Below are 18,779 nucleotides of genomic sequence, written 5' to 3'. Positions count from 1 at the left end.
GAAGTGACAGTGTCCATCGCTAGCACCTACTACGGACCTGGCAGAATTCACTGAGAAAACTCTCAAGCATGCTTCCAGCGAAGTCCTGGACTACGGGCCTAGCATAACACCCAGCCTTTTCGACAATAGTGTGCTTTCTTCTTTAGTGGCGTCAGAATGCGACGAAATTTTTATTTATCAGTGAGCAGTTCACCAGACCTGAGCAGGCGCTGTGAAAACCCATGGCATCACCGGTATAGGTAGTGCATGGAACTTAAAGATTGATTCTACAGCCGTCTCTCGGTATTGCGGGTTTCTTGGCCACCAAGCCTCCGCTGTCGATAAAGCTTGAGTCTTTCGCTGTTCGAGAAATGTATTTCGCCGATCATGCTTAAAGAGACACTAAAGAGAAAAATGATTTCTTCTGTATGAGCAACATACCCTTCCACAATATTAAAAACAACACTCTTACCACGAGAAGACGCTTGGTAAGCTAAGAAAAAACGAAATATAATAAAGCCGAAATACACTAAAGACGGGTGGTGACACCGCTTTGAATTTCACGCACTAACTCACAGTGACGACATAGATTTTTACAGCGTCGGCTAGCCCAGTTAATTCTTTAGCGACAAATATGGACTACATTCTGTTCTAAAGGAGCCAAATACTGAATATGGCAAGTTTCTTGAATCTTTACTGAGCCAACGTGACCCAACTACGACAAAATGCTTTGAAATCCGTGACGTCACACTCAAGTACCACCGTGGGCGTTTCGACGTTAAATAATAAAAAAAGGAAACTTGCAGCTTCATTTTCTATCCTAATAGTCGACCACCTATTATCGCGAAATTAACGACAACAGAGTTTTCAGAATGTTTTAACACTCTAAATTGATTTATCGTTTTGCTTTAATGGCCTTTAGCTTGATATTCCCCCCAAATAGTGTCCCTTTGAATGTGACCACTTCGCACAGCGGAGCGTTTATATGGTATGGTATGAAGAACTTTATTTAGGTCCTGAGGGATCAGTCTGGGACTGATGCGGGCCGCTGCCACGTCGGTTTATAACTCGGTGAGTGTTTTTTTTGAGCTAGTTTCGAGGCCCCAGCAACACTGCGCGCACTAGATAAGTGCGCCAGTGTACGCGACAAAATTCTTCGCGCTCCTGCGTGCCGTTCTGTCGGACGTTTCCGCGGAGCGTCCTTGGCGGCTCCTGCCGGTCTCTGCAAACCGCGGGAGCAGCTGGGGCTCCATTGTTTTCGCTGGAATTTCAGGCACATTCTTTTTTTTTGTGTGTGTTCCTGGCCCGTATGCCGCCCGTGTCGTTTTACCAGTGCCCGCGAACTGCGTCCGAGCCGGCGGCAGTTAAGCGCTCTGCACTCCATGCTTGCTGAAAGGACGTGGACGTGGTTTCGAAGAAAGGGACGCGTTCATTCTGCGACGCACTTTCCTCGAGCTTTACGGTGCGACCGGGAGACCTCGCACGTGACATTGCAGGAAACAAGTTGAATCTGCCCGCGCGAGAAAGAATGGGGGCGGAAAGCGGGACATGTAGGAAAAGTTATCATGGTTTACAAATGGCAGTGGCTTTCCTTCTCTAAGAAGGCGAAAGAGATACGTTTATTATGGGGGAAAAGCTTAGACGGCTGCTTGATCTGAAGAGTACTGTAGGTTTTAGAAAACGTCGAAAAAAAAAAAAACGAGAGGATGGGACTGCCAGAAACATTAAGTTCTGAGGTTTTACGCGCCAAAACGAAGATCCGATTTTGGGGAACGCCGTAGTAGGGGACTCCGGATTAATCTCGACTACCCAGGCTCTTTAACGTGCACCTAAATCTAAGTACGCAAGCGTTCTTGCATTTCGCCCTTATCGAAATGTGGCCGCCGTGGTCGGGATCGAACCGACGACCTCGAGCTGAGCAGCTCAAGCCCATATATTCGATAAGCTACCGCGGCGGGTGCGGGACTACCAGAAAGGCGACAGGGGACAGCGATGACCATCAGCCAATTTTTACTGAAAAGAGCGGAATATATAGGCTGATTTGAACATGGACACAGCAAAGACGAAGTAGAGGCCTATCGTAGGAGAAAAAAGAAAAAGAGTAGAAGCAAGCCAGCTTGCCATAGTACTAGCAGACAAATAAATACCGTTTTGACACTTGCCCTAACAGTAGGCCTTTGGTGCTATATTATGGTTCTTGCTTTTTTGTGAATGATTGTCGCCATCGCGTGGAAAGTCAGCCTGTACTATTGCTTTCTGATAAACTAAAAAAAAAAAATGCAGTTGATAGCGCTTTCCTTTGTCCCATGCCTCTCACTGCCGTTTTCTTTCTTAACTCTTCTATATAATGAGCACTCACCTACAATTCTCTCAAATCTCAATTTCTCAACATTTTGGATCACGTTAGAAGAGGCCCTTCAACGCGCCTCTTATGCCTTGGCCGTCGATCCCGGAGACAGAGTCTGGCACTCTTAACCAACCTTTGGGATGATGTCTGTCAGTGTCAGTTTGCAGCGGTGGCTGAAATGCAGAACCGTGGAGTTCAAATTGGACGTATCGAAGAGGCAGGGCCGAAGGGATTCAGTTAACGTTGATACATCTGAAACGTGATGAAAAACGAGGCTAACAAACACTATAGTACGAACTAGTAAATTGATATCTTAAATTGAGATTATGAAATACAAGTCGCAAATAACCATTTCGGCGCTTATCTGCTAAGCGTTGTGCACGCTTTCCCTACGTCTGTGTATTATATATCGTCGGCTATTAATGAACTTTAGCAGTGAGTAACGTGTGTCACGTCTCTGTCTTTCGTTTACATGTATAATGTGCGCGCCGGTTTAAACATGCTAGGACCGACACAACGTCACCGCTGTCAGCCTCGCAGCTCGTCCTATTTCCTTACAGCTTATAATAGCTGATCACAAACAGTCCTTTCTTTTTTTTAATTCCTGTGATGAAAAAAAAAAAAGATCCCCTTAATAAATGCGAACAAACCATCTTAAACAGCACACCTTTTCCAAAGGGTTCGGCAACTCACAGTACCGACAGATCCAGCGCTCCGCGTTTGTGTTACCTTTAACGCAGTTCTTGGCAAAGCAGTTGGTTGTAACACAGCCCTAGGCATTCTGTCCAATGTGGGCTCTCGATCTGCTAATTACAGGGCACTGTAGCTCGGGAAAGTCTTCCGGCGTTTCGGGCGGAAGGGCGTTTCCAGCGAAGGTCACGAACCGACACCGACCACCGCGCCAGGCGTAAATTAATAATATAACAAAGGCGATGGCATTGATGGCTTGTTGCCGAGATTTATTATTACTGTTTTTATTTCCTCGTATAGCTATACATGCACAATCGTGGAGCAAAGACACTGTGGAAGGGCGCTCAGAAAATCGTGAGCAAAGGACTAGTCAAGAGTGGGGGAAAAAAAAAAGAAAAAGTAAGACTCATACGATGGGCGTTCGTCGGGAAACTGTTCATATAGCGTATGTAAACATTAACACAGCTTCTCAATGCCGCGTTTGTTTCTACGTGAATGGGGCTTTCAGAGCGAGGCTTTTAACAGCGGCGCACACTGCTAAGGCTTGGCATGGCAGTCTGCTCTGCTGCCGTTGATTGCGCGCTATAGTTGTCTCGTTAGCGCGATTAGCGTACGTACATGACAGGCTAGTAATAACCACGCGGGTGGCTATCCTTAAGGCATATCACGTCGGCGCAACGACGCCTCCGTCGTCGCGCATTGTCGACTTTCTTGCGCTCAGCTTCTGTATGTTGTTTCATTGTTAGTACATAAGGCCCTGCGAAATGTGTCGATATCTCAGGTACAGATATAGGTGAATATAGCACGGATTTAAAGAACTAACCTCTCGCCAAATAGGGTGTTTGTTATCACAGAAGAATAAGTAATAGAGTAAAATGTGGCGACCAACTTAGTGTAGGATAGGCGCCGTAATCTTTACTGCGCCGGCACAGTCATTGATGATGAAACAGGTAAGAAAATCCTGGAAAATAGAGACCTTGACAATATGTTCGCATAGTTTAGACGTATGTCGGAACACAGGCTAGCGACTTCCCTTTTCTTTCTTGTTTCGCTTTTTCATTCATTTTACTCGCAGGTTACAAGTCTGTCATGGGCTTCCGGTTTTGCTGTAGACAATCCCTTGAATTCAGCTTCTGCCTGAAGGCCTGAGCCTGCACCATATTCTCCTCTTAAGAAGCCATAGAATATTGGGGGAAGAAATATTGTTCTGCTGTTCGTGGGTTTTTGTGCTGCTTTGGAAGTTTCTGTCCTGAGCATGGCAAAAGTGCGATATTGAAATGTTCTTTAATGGTCCCTTTCGAGTAAGGTGAGATGTGGACTTTCGCAAACTATATTTTTTTTTGTCACGAAACACATAAATAGCTTCAGTGGTGTCTCTTTCTCCTCACTTACAACCGTTTTGCTACTCTACGCGGTGCTATTATCCGTTGTCACTGTCATTAGCGATATGTCTGCATTCAGCACTCACGAAGCTCCGACTGGCCACTTGAAGTGCACAAAAGATCACCTCAGCGATGTACGTCGAGGCTACCATTCGTTCCTCACTGTGTCCTCGTGCCTGGCCATTGCGTAGCAGGATTTGGCAGTGTGTGCGTATTCTAAAGGTAACGCGAAAAGAAAGGAAGGTTAGACGCAAGACTCAAAGCTAACACGACGTATACTAAACGCTGACTCAATATTTGGCTGTTGTGAAAAAGTTGTCATCGGTTCGCAGTCCTCTGATGCCGCTTGGGGTCCTTTGTGACTGGATGCGGCTGGCGCGGGCGGTTTTACGCCGCAGAGTCGAGTTTTCTTCGAGTCTCTATTTGGCCGTGGCGACTCGGGGCGTCCGGTCGACACCCGAAAGTTTCAGGGCACACCGTGCACACCACAGCGAAGAATTCAAACTTCAAGTCTGCCTCGCCGAGCTGGGTCGCGGCTCGAGGTCCTCCCAAATTCTTTGGTCTCCGGTTACCGGAGGTGCGACTGCTTCTGCAGCACTGTTGCGGCGCGTCCACGTCGAGGCGTCATGTGACTTTGTCTAGAATCCTTCTGCGAAGAAAACAAACGTCAGAGGCGTCAACGGAGCCGTCTGCGCGCTTCAGTGCACGACGACGGTGCAGTCTTCCGCAAAGCTAAACGCTCTGTCCTCCTTGAGTCCTCATGTAACGTAGGTAGCCTGTGCTACGGGTCTGCATGCAGTTGGCATGTTTGCGAAGAGTGGGAAACGTAGCTATAGCAATTGCGTATGTCAGCAGAAAACTCGACATTGAACCTTAAGGGAAACGAAATGACCGTTTGAGGCACGCTTATTAGCTTCAAGTGTGCTGAAGAGCGCACATCATTGAGAAGTAACTCGGTCGAGAAGTACTGTAGCGTCATTGTGAGCGTTCTCGCTATTGGATATCGCTCCAAGTGAATTGGTTCCTTGGAGACCTATCGAGGAGGGAGAGGGGGCGTTTCTGAACGCTAAAGATACAAAACTCTTCAAACGCGCGTCGTTGGATAGAAAGACGTGGAGTGCTGTGTACAAAATAAGAAGCACCAGCAGGAAAGAGAAACAAAATGTGAAAAAGTGTTGTTATATAATAATTAATTGGCTGCTGTTCTTGTGATCACCAGAGACCGGAACTTTAGGCAAAATGCATATATTTTTTAATTACATCCTAACCGCGCCTATTTACAAAGTCGAGCGCCTCTATACAGCGAACGCCTCTACAGCGAACGCCTCTACAGCGAAATGACCTGTATAACGTTGGGATAATTCTGTCCCGGTTATATTGTGAGTTGTTAGGTGTGCGACCTTTACAACGAAGTAACCTGTATAACGAATAATTTCGAGGGTACCAAGCACTTTGTTATAAAGGCGTTCGACTATTGTATATAAGCTCGAACTATGGGTCTAGAAAGATTTTAGTGGCACCTTTGATGTGCCTTTAAACCCCTATTTATATGTTGGTGCCTATATTGAATTTTGAAAACCTAAAAAAATGCCCTTTTCTCTGTTTCGCTCTAGTCTCATCTTGTCCATAATGCTAGTACCCGCTGCAGTACTTGGCTGAAGGCAGCCGGTTATCAAACAAACACTTTGTGGGCGTGAAGGCTGTTATTGACAGCTTTGTTGTAGACGGAAGTATGGCTGTGCGGAGGGCTCAAAGTGCACTCCGCGACGACACATTTTAAAGTGACTGGGCGCGTTTGTGCGCTCACTACACGTTTTTAGCCGACGTCATCCAGAAACTCGAATTCTCTGGCGCGAGTGCATTGACCCGAAATGTGAGGCTCATTGGAGATGTTCAGAAAAGGTTCGCCACCAATCGCAATGGACCTGTTGCTGAGAGTTAGTCCGAAACTTCAATCGTTCTCGCACAAAAATCTCGGGCTTTCGCTACTGAAAAAAAAGAAAGAAGAAATAACTGTCAAAGGTTCTGACTGGTGAACATTCTGCAATTCTAGAAGGCATTGAACTATTGAACGTTCATAAGTGCAGGTACTTGCCGCTAGCTTCAGTGGATGTTGAGCATGTTCCTTTTCTGCGTACAAAATAGTTTACTCCGTGAAAAAAAGGCACAACGCGAAGCCCGAAGAATTTGATGATGGCGCTTCTTTGTCACTACTTTCACGGCATTTATCGTGGTGTCTTGTCACAGTAGATTTCAGATACACCTTCTAACTTACACAACTTTCCTCATTCCGCTTTATAGAGAAAATAAAGTAAATTTCATAAAGCCGGTTCTTAGTGAGCTGTGTACCTTAAAAAAATCGTTATCCTCAGATGCACGGCAGAACTTCTTATAGAGCCTATACGTAGGGGCCTAAGATACAGTATATATATAGTATATATACCTTAAATGACAGCTTCAGTGCCTGTTTATAGGCGCCGAAAACATCATCTTTAGCGCCTAAACATCTGGTCTCTACTGATCACTGTGGTTACCACAGTGTGTTCTGTTATGATTTTTTGCTAACCACGATGAAAAAAAAAAAGAAGAAAGAAATTACAGCATGGAAGCGCAGGAGGAAACATCAGCAAAAATTTGCATAGCAAGTCATCATCTGTACAGAGACGACACGCTTGACACTGCGTGATGCTCGCGCGGAAAACTTGTAGCTTGACATTACGGTATCGAAGTGTCTGTACAAGGTGTCCCGTTGCCATTTATATACTAAATTTGCGCTTTTGGATATTGCTTGGCAACCCCTATTCATTTATTTTTAATTGGCGTACGCCCATTATTGCTGTTAAGTAGGTACGGGCGTGATCCTCCCCCCTCCCCCCTCCCCCCTCCCCCCTCTTTCATTTAATCTTATTTTAAACGCATCACGGGGAAACGAAAGTTTGACACAGAAGCGTGCTGTCGGTCAACTATGTAGGCCACGCTTACAGCACACTTGCGCATGCGTTAACTTGCACGGGATTGCCTGATCAGAAACGCGGACAAGAACTCGATGACACGGACTTTTCTTCACCCGCTCCCGGATGAAGTGGCGGCGAAGTGTCGGGACTGCGCGTGATTTTTTTTTTTACCCTGGAACCGTGCTCACGCGCGGCTGTTCGCCGCTGTCAGGTTCAGAGAGAGAGAGAGAGAGAGAGAGATAGATAGATAGATAGATAGATAGATAGATAGATAGATAGATAGATAGATAGATAGAGATAGAGAGAGAGAGAGAGAGAGAGAGAGAGAGAGAGAGAGAGAGAGAGAGAGATGCAAATTAGAGAAAGGCAGGGAGGTTAACCAGAGTTAAATACTCCAGTTTGCTACCCTGAACTAGGGGAAGGGAAAGGGGAAGTAAAGACGGAAAGAGCGGGGACAAAAAGAAAGGCGTGAAAAAAGAAAAAGAAAGGACGGGATCATTATAGTCTTTCTACGTCAGGTTCACCTGTGCGTTACTCCTGCCTCCTCGTGCGAATCTCTGTCTGCTTCACTGTTCCCCTGAGGAAATGTACAAACCCAGGCGTATCTGAAAGGCTGGCCGTGGCCTATAGAGCTGCCAGAAGGTTCCGACTGGATTGCGAGTTGCGGGACACGGGGTTCCTCAGTCCTTGTGGACCCCGATGGTGAGGCTGATCCACTTGGGCAGCAGGTCTCGCAGCGAGACGTGCTTGACTACGTGGTGCTCCTCCTCGTGCCCGTGGTCGTGCTCCGGCTCCTCATGCCCGTGGTCGTGCTCTGGCTCCTTGTGCCTGTGGTCGTGCTCTGGCTCCTTGTGCACGTGGTGTTCCGCCAGTTCGTAGACTCTGCAGAAAGGGGGACAGAGTTCGGCATCCGTCACGAGGCAAGCAACAGGACAGACGTAGCTTCTTGCCGCCTTTCTCATGTCTGTAGGTTTTAAACTGCTTTGTTCTTCGAATGGGGACCGACTGGCCATACAAGCGCTAGAGAGAGAGAGAGAGAGAGAGAGAGAGAGAGAGAGAGAGAGAGAGAGAGAGAGAGAGAGAGATGATAAGGAGAAAAAAATACAGGCAGGTAATGTAGGCTGAGCTCGGTTGACCATCCTGCACTATGGAAGAGAAATGGAAGAAAAAACAAGACTAAAAAGAGGCAGGCAAGCAACATACGTGTATGCTGTTCTCCGTAAGGCCGCCTGAAGAGCGAAATCGATTGCTTTATAGAGCTTTGAGTTCCGAAGGAAGGAAGGAAGGAAGGAAGGAAGGAAGGAGGGAAGGAAGGAAGGAAGGAAGGAAGGAAGGAAGGAAGGAAGGAAAACAAGAGGTGAAAGGTGGAGAGGTTAACCGGGTTAAGTGTCCGGTTAGCTCCATGGTGTAGGCTATAGAGACCCCGTAGTACACGAATACTGGTTAAAATTTGTCTACCTGAAGTTATTTAAGCGGCGCGTGCGTGTAGCTACACTAGCGCTCTTTATTTCGCCCCTTTCGAAATCAAATAATCGTGCCCAGCATTAGAACCCGCGGCATCGTGGTTTGTACAGCTACTGAACCGACCCATAATTATGACTTTTAGCGTGCTTTACGTTAATTTCTGCATTCAGGTGCTACTTGCGTCGAAGCTCCGGCCGCGGTCGATTTTAGTACCAGAGGCGTTCTATTAGCCGTCGAGCTCTCCTAACAGTCAGTTGTGGCTACGTCTGGAAAAGAATACGTCTTGGAGACTGCATGAGCGAGCATTAATATGGAGATAGTAGCGCGGCTCTATCTGACTTTTTTGTTTCATGCATATAGTGCAAATAAATTTTATTTGAGGCTTACTGCGTGCGGAAATACATGATGCTGGCATGGTCGGTTCATATTGCTCAATAGGGTGTACTGAGCAATATGAACCGCAGTAGAAACAATACTAATATGAACAGCAATATGGGAGTATGGTTGCTTAGCGCGAACAAGCAAGAACGGAATGGGATCTTTCGGGCTCCCCTAGTCCCCTTCCCCTTAATTGCGTTAAGCGACTGTAATTTTGTATGGGCTACTGATCATTATTGCATGCTGTTCTTATAGCTCATTAGTTTTTCTTAAACTCTAATGTAGGTCAAGGTCATATTGCTGTCCTTATTCATTATTAGCACATCTTGTTTTAGCTGTTTTACCCTTTCCCTTTCCCACAACGCCGAGTAGCAGGTCAGAACATTGATTCAGGCCGACCTCTGAGCTTTTATATCAGAAAACTCTCTCTCTCTCTCTCTCTCTCCTGTTTAATGTTGTCCTCCATGTGAAGCCTTGACGAGAAAAAAATAAAGTGCGAGAAATGAGCATTGGTGAAACAGAAATTTCAAAACACAAGCCATTCAGTTTTAGTACAAAAATTGGGAGGACGCTTAAGCTTCGCCTTTAAGAATGGAACGCGACAGCATTCAAGGATTCCTGAGTACTTCTCACCCTTCCCGGCAACTGCAGCTTATGTAGCCGTAATGCTCACCGGGAAACGTTGGCGGCGAACGCTGGACACGAAGGCGAGCTTTGTGGTTCTTTTTTTGATGGTGTGCAAGGGACCGAGGAGGCCGCGCCGCTACTACTTAGACAGACCTCAAACGACAGCTTGAAAGCGCTATCGCGTTAAAGGGGGTTTGTGTGTGAGTTTCCGCGCAACAGAATTATGTTTTCTCGTGTATACAAATAACGACCCGACGCTATCATGTCTGGAGGTTGTGTGTAAGGCGTACTTTACGATTGTTCTAAGTATTTTCCCTTGAGAGATTCAATTGTAGTTCAGGGCCTGCCTGGTTGGGTATGCGTGGTTAGAAATTCTTTTTGCCGAAGCAATGTCCCACGCTGGGCGCTGGACGCCGACGCTGGATTTTCTGCGACACGGGGCCCTTAACGCTCTCGCGTTAAAATGAGAGGTGTTGCAGCGCATTAACTTGCGTACACGTGTCATAGATGGCGCAAGCGGACCTTGTCGAACGGAAGGGCGCCGTATTGCATCGACAACATTAGCGAAGATGATGCGTTTGGACAGAGACCTTGCTGCAGAATCAGTGGTCTATAGCTTTGTCGTGCTGCTTAATCGTTCTTACAGCCATTTGTCGCCCAGAGCTTATTTGCGGTGTTTCGGGCGATCGAGGTCACGAAGGTGGCGGGTACACATGGCCAGATCAGACACTTCAAATGGAGTTTATTATCTCTTCCTACTGGTGTGTTGGCGGTGGTCTAGCGGAGGGTGCTGCAGCTTGCGCTGAAGGCTTTTTTTTTATTGAAATGAATATTAGGAGAGGTTGGCGCCCTTATGGTGGCACCGGCTACTCCTTGTCACTTGGCAAAGGAAATAAATTTGCGTAAAAAGGGAGAATAGTGACACGAAATATGACACTCAGTAGAACACTGGATGGATAAAATTCCTCTGAATCTGTCCTTCAATTAGTGTAGCCAGTTTTTTTTTTCAAGCGATGCTTGTAGTGCCTCACTCGTGTCGGCGTCGGTGTTGCCGTACGAAAAAACTCAAGACGCGCGAAAATAAAAGTTGTTTGTCGGGCTGCGAATTAGAACGGTTGCGAACCACCACGCTAACCGATTCAGCCACTGTCGGTTCATAATGCGGGCCATTTAAAGCGGGGTTTTATATGCATAAAGAATAGACGCAGTGCAAGGCGCCCTCCCTCCGGAGGAAGGAAAGGGTGTGATCGCGTGTTCGCTCGCCTCGGCGCCCGCCAGTAAAAGCCCGGCAGTCAGATGGAGAGGCCACGTTTAGTTCGTTCTGCGGAAGAGCGGGCTGCTTTGAAGGAACGGTGTTGGGAGCGGGCCGCGGGTCGTACGTTCGGCCGAAGAACAGGCGGCGTTTGATGAACGCCGCCGGGAACTCGCTCAAGAAAGGGCTCGTCGTCGACGTGCCGACCTCGCCGTGAGGGAGCGCGAAGCCGAGAATTTACGACAAGAGCCACGGATTCCGAGCTTCGCCTGCACCCCTCTTCACAGTAGTGGAAAGGCGGTCAATTGTTTTAATCGTTGATCCTTAGGTATCACCGGAGTGGTGTATTATTTTTGTACCTGCAACTTCAGAGTTTGGGCAGCCATTGTTTTTGTGTTCACGTATATAATTGGGTGACTGCACCAGGTTACGCTCAGTGGCGTGCAAATTACCTCACATTTCGCGTTTGTAGTAGGTCCGCGAATGAAAGACACCGAAGCGTTGTCGTTTTTTGTGTTTATTGTCCCACTTTTGGATGCGTTGCAGTGTTCTTCACGATTCCTTTGCTCGTCGAAAGTTGCTCCTGCTTCGTCCGTGTGGATACTGCTGGCATCTCTCTTCAAGACTTCACCTCCGTGCGGTGTATTGAGTTCGCCGTGGAAACTAATTGCTTACCACTGCGCGCACAGGGGCCGTTGCAGCGTTTACTGTGGATTTGCTGATGTCCGGTGTGGGACTTGGGACGATGCTTTGTGAAGGTGGCAGATGAGTAACCAAGAGATCGTGGCGCAGATCGGCTGTTGCGCTGTCGCTCTGCCGCTCGTCATCGTCACACACTCATCTTGAACCGAGAATCACGAGGTGTGCGTCGAAAACAGAACGACGACAAAGTACATACGCCAATCTGAGCTCTCTGGCTTAATGCCGCGTGCTATATAGTATGGTGATGCCGCTGTGAGCGCGTTAGATGAAGATTCAAATCTTAATCGCCATCTTGCAACGGGGACCGTCTGGGCCATCTTTACAGAGACAAAGCACAAACGACACAAAAGCGACGGGTAGTGGAAAAGCGTTCGCGTTCGCGAATGTCGATCTACCATCGAACGTCTGACCTCATCCTCAGAAGCCTCAAAGGCTATACGTTATGTGTTCCCTTGCTTGTTGGTCTAGGTGCACACTGTTGCGTCATCTACCGGACTTAAAAGTGGAATGAGATAGCTGTCATATTTTTTTTCTCATAATCGTAGGGTCGATTAGTGGTGGAGAGGAAATGGCGGATGGGGCGCGGGGATGAGGAAACTGTTCTGTGAATGTTACGGCAGACCCTGTGACATCACTTCATGTTTGATCACGAGATAGAAAGGGACGGGCTTGGGAGGGGTGTTGGGGTAGGAGGGGGAGGTAGGAATTGGAGGGTAGGCGGTAGCTTTCTACACCATAGTTGAAAGAACTGTTGCTCGCTTTCACCTGGGCGGCCAGGGACGGTCAACAAGCGCATGCGCAAACTCGCGCTATACCTGTAACGCCCGCCGCGACTAGCTGAACGTGCCTATATACGAGCTACGCGCACACATTCTCATGCTTTCGTGCGGTGGTGATCCTTTGCCGTAGAGTTGCGCCGCTGTATCTCTGGCGACCTGCAAAGACAATTTTCGCACTTGTTGTGATGTACTAGTGAGGCGTCTGTTGCGCCGTGCTATTTCGTCCTTGACGAGCCGCAGTCATGCGCTGACACCGAAGCAATTAGCCGTGACGGGAAAGCGCGCGGCAAAAGCGTTTGTCATGACTTTATTGCTGTTAGCGGTTTATATTGCGCTCAACGGAAGCTTGCATCGCAAGAGGCCTTGCGCTGGTGTCGCTGAAGTCAAGACGATCGCATGGTCGCCATAGAGCTGCTGTCCTTTTCTCAAGTTTACTGCGTCCCTTTATAGTTCGTTCGCAGTTTACAAGCGACACTTTTATTTTCGCATTTATGTCATATATATGAGCCATAAGGCTGTGGTTGTGTGTGTGTTTCTCGACGCTGCATTGCGCCTTCCTTGGTTAAGGCACAAGGGGTTTCACCCGAAAGATCTCTATGAGAAGAAACGATGAAAGGTGTTTCGACGGGTGTTTGTTGCTTTACGCCTTATAATACATTGACGCTAACCCCTGCGGTTATTCGCTTGATATATACATATATGTTGCAAGCTATCGCTATAGAGCCAGCTATGCAGACGTTAATATGGTGGTTTAAAAAGCGAAACGCAGTCTTGATTTTACCATAAGCCGTCTCTATAAAACTGAGAAGGCTCAGTAAATGCCTGCGATCTTGTTTTCATATTTCTCGTGGCGTCGTGTATTGTGTCGATCATTAGCGGATGACCTAAGGCTCGCTTTAGAGTTAGTTGGCATTATTAGAATACAGCGCTGCAAAAGTTAAGCATAAACACTTCGTCGTCTGTGTTCGTGCTTATGTTGTTTGTTCGCCTTTACTTCTGCAGCGCTGTATTCTAATGACGACTGAAGAATGTTTGAACACGACAGCGGCAGCACTTCGCCGGAAAACAAAAAAAGCTTATGACCGAGTCTTGTCCGATCGCTTTGTGCCTTCAATACACGTACGTCCGACGAAAGCCACCCGCCGTGATCTTAAACCGGTACACGAAACGTGATTTGCGGCTCCTCTGCTTTTTGGCAATGGCTTGTGACTTTGTTCCTCGGCAAAGATCAGTGGAGCTGCTTGAGCTTTATATTTGGCTGCTTAGATTTGATCCGACATTCTGACCTAGATCACTGCGTCGTTGGGTGCTTGCGAAGGGTTGTGGGGGAGATTGTGTGGAAAGGGGCATCTGCCACGGACACCTTGTATGTCTCGCTCATGGCGTACACCTGTTATCCTCAATAACAGGTCGTCCCTACTGCTGTTTCGTGTCGACGATTTGACAAGAAGCTTCGTATTGGACATGTCCGTTGTTACGTCGCACCAGTAAATGCGATGACAACATAATCGCGGCGATTCCTTTACCTCTTTATCTTTCATTTCTAGCGTAGTGTGTCAGCGCCGGAAGCATGAGCGTATAGCATTGAAAAGGGCCGTCTGACAAGCGAAGCACGTTGACATGCGCCTATGGCGCGTTCTAATATAGCCGGCGGTATGATTCGGCACTCACCCCGAGTCCCACGGCTTAGACTCCCAGGGCTTTGACTCCCACGGCTTGGACTCCCACGGACCGGAGGACTCCCAGCCTCCGGGCGAGGCCCAGCCGCCTCCGCCGCCTCCCGACTGGCCCTTCCAGCCGTCGGAGTACGTGGGGTGCTCGTCCTGCCACTCGTCCTTGTGCTCGTCCTGCCACTCGTCCTTGTGCACCTCCTTGATCACCTTGATCTCTTTCACCACGGGAATGGTTTTATACACGGGGATGGTCTTGTACACCGGGATGGTCTTGTAGATTGGGATCTCCTTGTACACGTACTTGACCCTGCGTTGAAGTTTCGGGGCTTCATTAGGGCGCTCTCGAAGCGGCAGCGATGTCAAAACAAGCAGACAGACGGGAAACGTTTTTGTCATGCACGAGAGGTGAGATCTAGGATCAGTTTTATTGCTTGTAAAGACATGAAGGCTTTCTTGCAGGCATGTCATGATCGCACAAAATGTTTGCAGCGTAATTGCAGTGAAAGGAGTAAAGAAAGAACGAAAGAAAGAAAGAAAGAAAGAAAGAAAGAAAGAAAGAAAGAAAGAAAGAAAGAAAGAAAGAAAGAAAGAAAAAAAGCAAAGAGGAGGCTGAGTGGAAGTATGGGAATTTCCTGTGAGATTTACTGAGCTGGGACATTTATTTCGGTTTCTGAATCACCGCTTGCTCTGCATTTGTCAAGGTGCAGCCTACCGAATGGATATAGCATGCTGTGGATTGTCAGGGTTATTCTAGATGCGAGCAGGCCTTCCGATTATACTGTAATAGTCTGCATAAATCTGATTTGCATTCGTCGATGCTTGATTACTGTTATGCCTTGCCTAACGTATAACATACATGCATCGTCGACGGGAAGTTTTGGAATCGTTGAGTCTTGTTGACTAAAACTTACATGAACTCATTAGTGCTCAAATTAGTATGAAACTGTGCCTATCAGCCTGAGAACGAGTGATTCTGAGCGATCGGACTGCTGAGCGAATTTCTGGAGTTAAATCAGCAGAGTCTGGTCAAAAACGAAAAAAAAAATACTGAGAATAAAATGTTTAGCACCTAGTCCTGTGCCTTATGGCTCCAGGGAAGAGGCATCCGATGAACATTGCTCATTGTAATGCAGTAAACAGGAAGGCGGTAATGTTTCCAAACACTGTTAACCTTACAGGGTCTCTGTCGGCATTTGGCGCTCAGTTCAAACTTAGGCCTGCTACTCTAGCATATGTGAAATGGAAGAGGGAATGAAAGGAGTGTAGAAAAACGCAATGTTAACGACACAGAGGCGATGATACAAGACAGTCGCAGACAGAGCTTGGGCCGTTAGGATCTCGCTTCGAGGGACACCGTTGCGCGAGCAACCGTAGGTGCAGAAAAGAACGTAGACGACTTACGGCTTGATAAATATGCTCTTGCTGATGTGTAGCCACGGAATGATGTGTCCCGCATCACAGCAGGCTGCTAGGCAGCAGGCCGCCAGCAGCGCCACGGCCGCTTTCATATCTGCACGAAACACAGAAAAAAATGGCGCGCTCTGTAGTACGATTTATTGCACGCCGTATGAGCCACTGCGGTCCTCGTTTGAGGTGGCTTTGGTTTGCACTAAGGTTCCCGACGCTTGTTGCTGTCCCCGAAGCGCGCCCCGCTATGCGACTTTCTGCGTATTTGTGGACGTATGCCGTTGACGTAGGAATTCATTGGAGAGTTTTAGTTTAGGGTACGCAAGCGGCTTGCGTACGCAGGAACTAGGGGCAACGGTAGTGCGCTTGCGCAGACTCAGACGTGGGGGTCTGCGCATGCGCAGTACCGTGGTTTCTAGTTCTTGCGTACGCAAGCCGCTTGCGTCCCCTAAAGTAAAACTCTCTATTGACTCTTTTAAGACGGGAGTCTGTGGCATAGCAGCAGCAGAGCACGGTCACTTCGTCAGCGTACGGCTGGTTGGTGATAGAAGTAGTAAATAGCGCGCAAAACATACATACATACATACATACATACATACATACATACATACATACATACATACATACATACATACATACATACATACATACATACATACATACAAACAAACAAACAAAAAGTGGGGGAGGGGGGAGAGAGATGTTAAGATAAGCTCCATGACGTGGACGATATTAAGTTCGCGCGACCTAGTGTCCCGTCTTCAAACTTCTCGTGTATCATTGAACGCAGGACGTGTAATCGTCACAAGGCTTGTATAATTAAGGACTTCGGCGCACAAGAGAAGTTCGCCGCATGTGCCGATACCCAAGAAACGATACCAGGAACACGTACTACCAGGAGCAACAGAGAAACGTCGACTTTGCGTGTGGCGTTCGGAGACCTCACAGCCGTGCATCTGGCGAAACATGTGTTACCTCTCTAGCCTTCTGCGCGACGTAAGAGCGAAGAGCGACAACCATTCCCTTTAGTATGAACTGCAGCTCCAAGCTCAACGGATGACTCGTCGTCTGTCCATTGTTTGTTATGCTATAAAATCCTGTTGTGTCTACTTCGCGTTTTGCGTAGGTTGCGTCTGTTGCTTTGTCGCAGGCTATGCAGCCCCGCGACCGTGGCTCACGGCAATATATGTAGAGCGCTCTTTGTACGAGACGTTGCAGTCCTAACTTGACCTTCGCCTTTGGTCTTGCGGCCTTTGTTCCAGCTGCCGCAAACAATGTCGCCTCACACTGAATAGAAGGAGAGGGGCAGAGAGGTTAACTGTCCGGTTGGCTGCTCCGCACTGGGAGAATGGGAAATGATAGAACAGAAAAGATGGCGGGGGGGGGGGGGGGTAGACAATATGAAAATAATCTATACGCGCTAACACTGTAGCGGACAGCGAAAGATCGTAATCGCTGCCACTGAATGGAAGCTACCTACTGTGTTTGGGCGCTGTTGTGGAGGGCGGGGTTCAAGAGACACTAAAAAAAAAAAATGTGTTTGAGCCGTGTTAGTATGTTACCTTCATACAATAATTAAAAAAAAGAAAAAGAAATGCCACCGCTCTTACCGCGTAAGACTTCTGCTTGGGCCTCGTCAATTTTTTTTTTATCGCTAGGGATCGACTGAAACGCCAAAGATTGAACTTAGCAAGTTTCAAAAAAAAATTTACTGAGCCACAGTGGCATGATTGCGTCGCCCTATTACAGCGAAATCAACGACAGTAGAGTTTCGAAAGAGTATTTTATCAGTCCAGACTGATTTAGTGTTCTAGCCCTCTTCTGTGCCTTGAGCGCGAGCAGGGATCGCCTACACGCTTCTGGCAAGAGACGGCCAAGGACGACCTCAGCTCGTGATCAGCAGTACTTTGCATTTTTCTATACCAAGGCCACGGACGAGCTTCGTTTTGTCTCAGTGCTTAGTCGTGCATTTGGTTGGCGTGCCGCAGCACAGTATCCGTGGGACAGCGCAAGCTAGATGCGAACTTATTCTTTCTGAGGAGGTAGAACATGCTGGCAACTGGGGTTTTCAAAAGTAATCTGGCAATATTGTTTTTTTTTAGTCAGAATTCGGGATAATAGCCTGGCATAGAAGGGGTTAACGCGGTTAGAATTCTAAGCCTACTTCAGCAACATTGCTTATAGCAATCTATCTAGCTCCTTTTACGCCGCAATTCCCATTGACCCAAGTTAGCTTGGGCCACTAGATATGCGCTGGCTGCCGTCCTGCCGAGCAGACAGCTTAGGTCACTGGTTTTGTGCCACTGGGTGTGCGCCCGAACAGACGAGTTACACTACATAATTGCATAGCATAAGCCTAATCAATAAACTGTCTAGCAATATTGAATTTCCCGTCGCCAAATCACATATGCACCACCACTTGAATGCCAATCGTATTAACGTAGATAATAATCTCCGAAGGATGCGTTCTGCCTGATATTTTGTTTAGTGTCCCTTTAAGCAAATGAGAAGGACAGAAACTTGTCCGAGGCTTAGGGAGTAGAGTTACATGTTAAGTGCATCGTGCAGTAACCGCGCAGTGGGGACGTCTGTTACATACAGGGGAGCTTGCGATTGCGGATACCCGCTAGAACAATTTGTTTTTTTTTTTTGCGTTATACGGAGAGGTGTGTTTACGGCTTTTACTAATGCAGTCAATCGACGAACTCAACCGACACACCAAATACTTGTTCTTCCTTTTTTTTTTTTCGTATTGCTCGGCTAAACTTGCGAATCGCGTGAACGCCACGACTCACGAGCTTGCATGAATTGTCGTACGTGTCGGTCATCGAAAGCGACGTTCTGTTCCGTCTACCGAAGTTTATCGTCGTGCAGGCCTTTAAATATTTCTTTAAAAAAATACACTCTTTCGAATCTCGGTGTCTCCGAGTGTTTGTTGCGACTGTTATACGAGTGGTCTTGACACTTAGGCAGGCGTCGTTTGCCTTTATGTTAAGCCCCTTGACAACCATGTATTTCTTTCTCATTCTCGTTGTCCAAATTAAATTCAATCGTCTTGTCACTCACTACGCCAAGACAACGTGGGAAATTTGGCCAGGAAAAAGCTTGCGGTAGAAAGAGCGTAGTAAAACAAAACAATCTTTAG

The 18,779-nt window shown here is 47.4% G+C and overlaps 2 protein-coding genes across 5 annotated transcripts in view; one reads left to right on the top strand and one right to left on the bottom strand.

The window, feature by feature from the left end:
• LOC142585487 (rho GTPase-activating protein 18-like) overlaps positions 1–18,779 on the top strand; it is a 236,760-nt gene that overhangs the window by 66,044 nt on the left and 151,937 nt on the right. The gene's annotated exons all lie outside the window — the stretch shown is intronic.
• LOC142585486 (uncharacterized) overlaps positions 3,250–18,779 on the bottom strand; it is a 30,132-nt gene continuing 14,602 nt past the window's right edge. For 3 of the 4 annotated variants that reach the window (XR_012829095.1, XR_012829096.1, XR_012829097.1), the window contains exons 2-5: positions 15,629–15,737; positions 14,226–14,534; positions 7,948–8,234; positions 3,250–5,047 (exon numbers count right to left, since the gene is read on the bottom strand). Coding sequence is in view for 1 of the 4 variants with exons in the window: in XM_075696278.1 (XP_075552393.1) it covers positions 8,033–8,234; positions 14,226–14,534; positions 15,629–15,737 (620 nt within the window). In the remaining 3 variants the exon portion in view is untranslated. Of the gene's footprint in view, positions 5,048–7,837; positions 8,235–14,225; positions 14,535–15,628; positions 15,738–18,779 lie in introns of those variants that run through there. The other variant, XM_075696278.1, reaches the window with a different exon arrangement.

This window comes from Dermacentor variabilis, chromosome 6, assembly GCF_050947875.1.
Source record: "Dermacentor variabilis isolate Ectoservices chromosome 6, ASM5094787v1, whole genome shotgun sequence".
Classification (NCBI taxonomy): domain Eukaryota; kingdom Metazoa; phylum Arthropoda; class Arachnida; order Ixodida; family Ixodidae; genus Dermacentor; species Dermacentor variabilis.
Note: the sequence above shows the minus strand (reverse complement) of the source record. Positions and strands in the feature narration are given on the sequence as shown.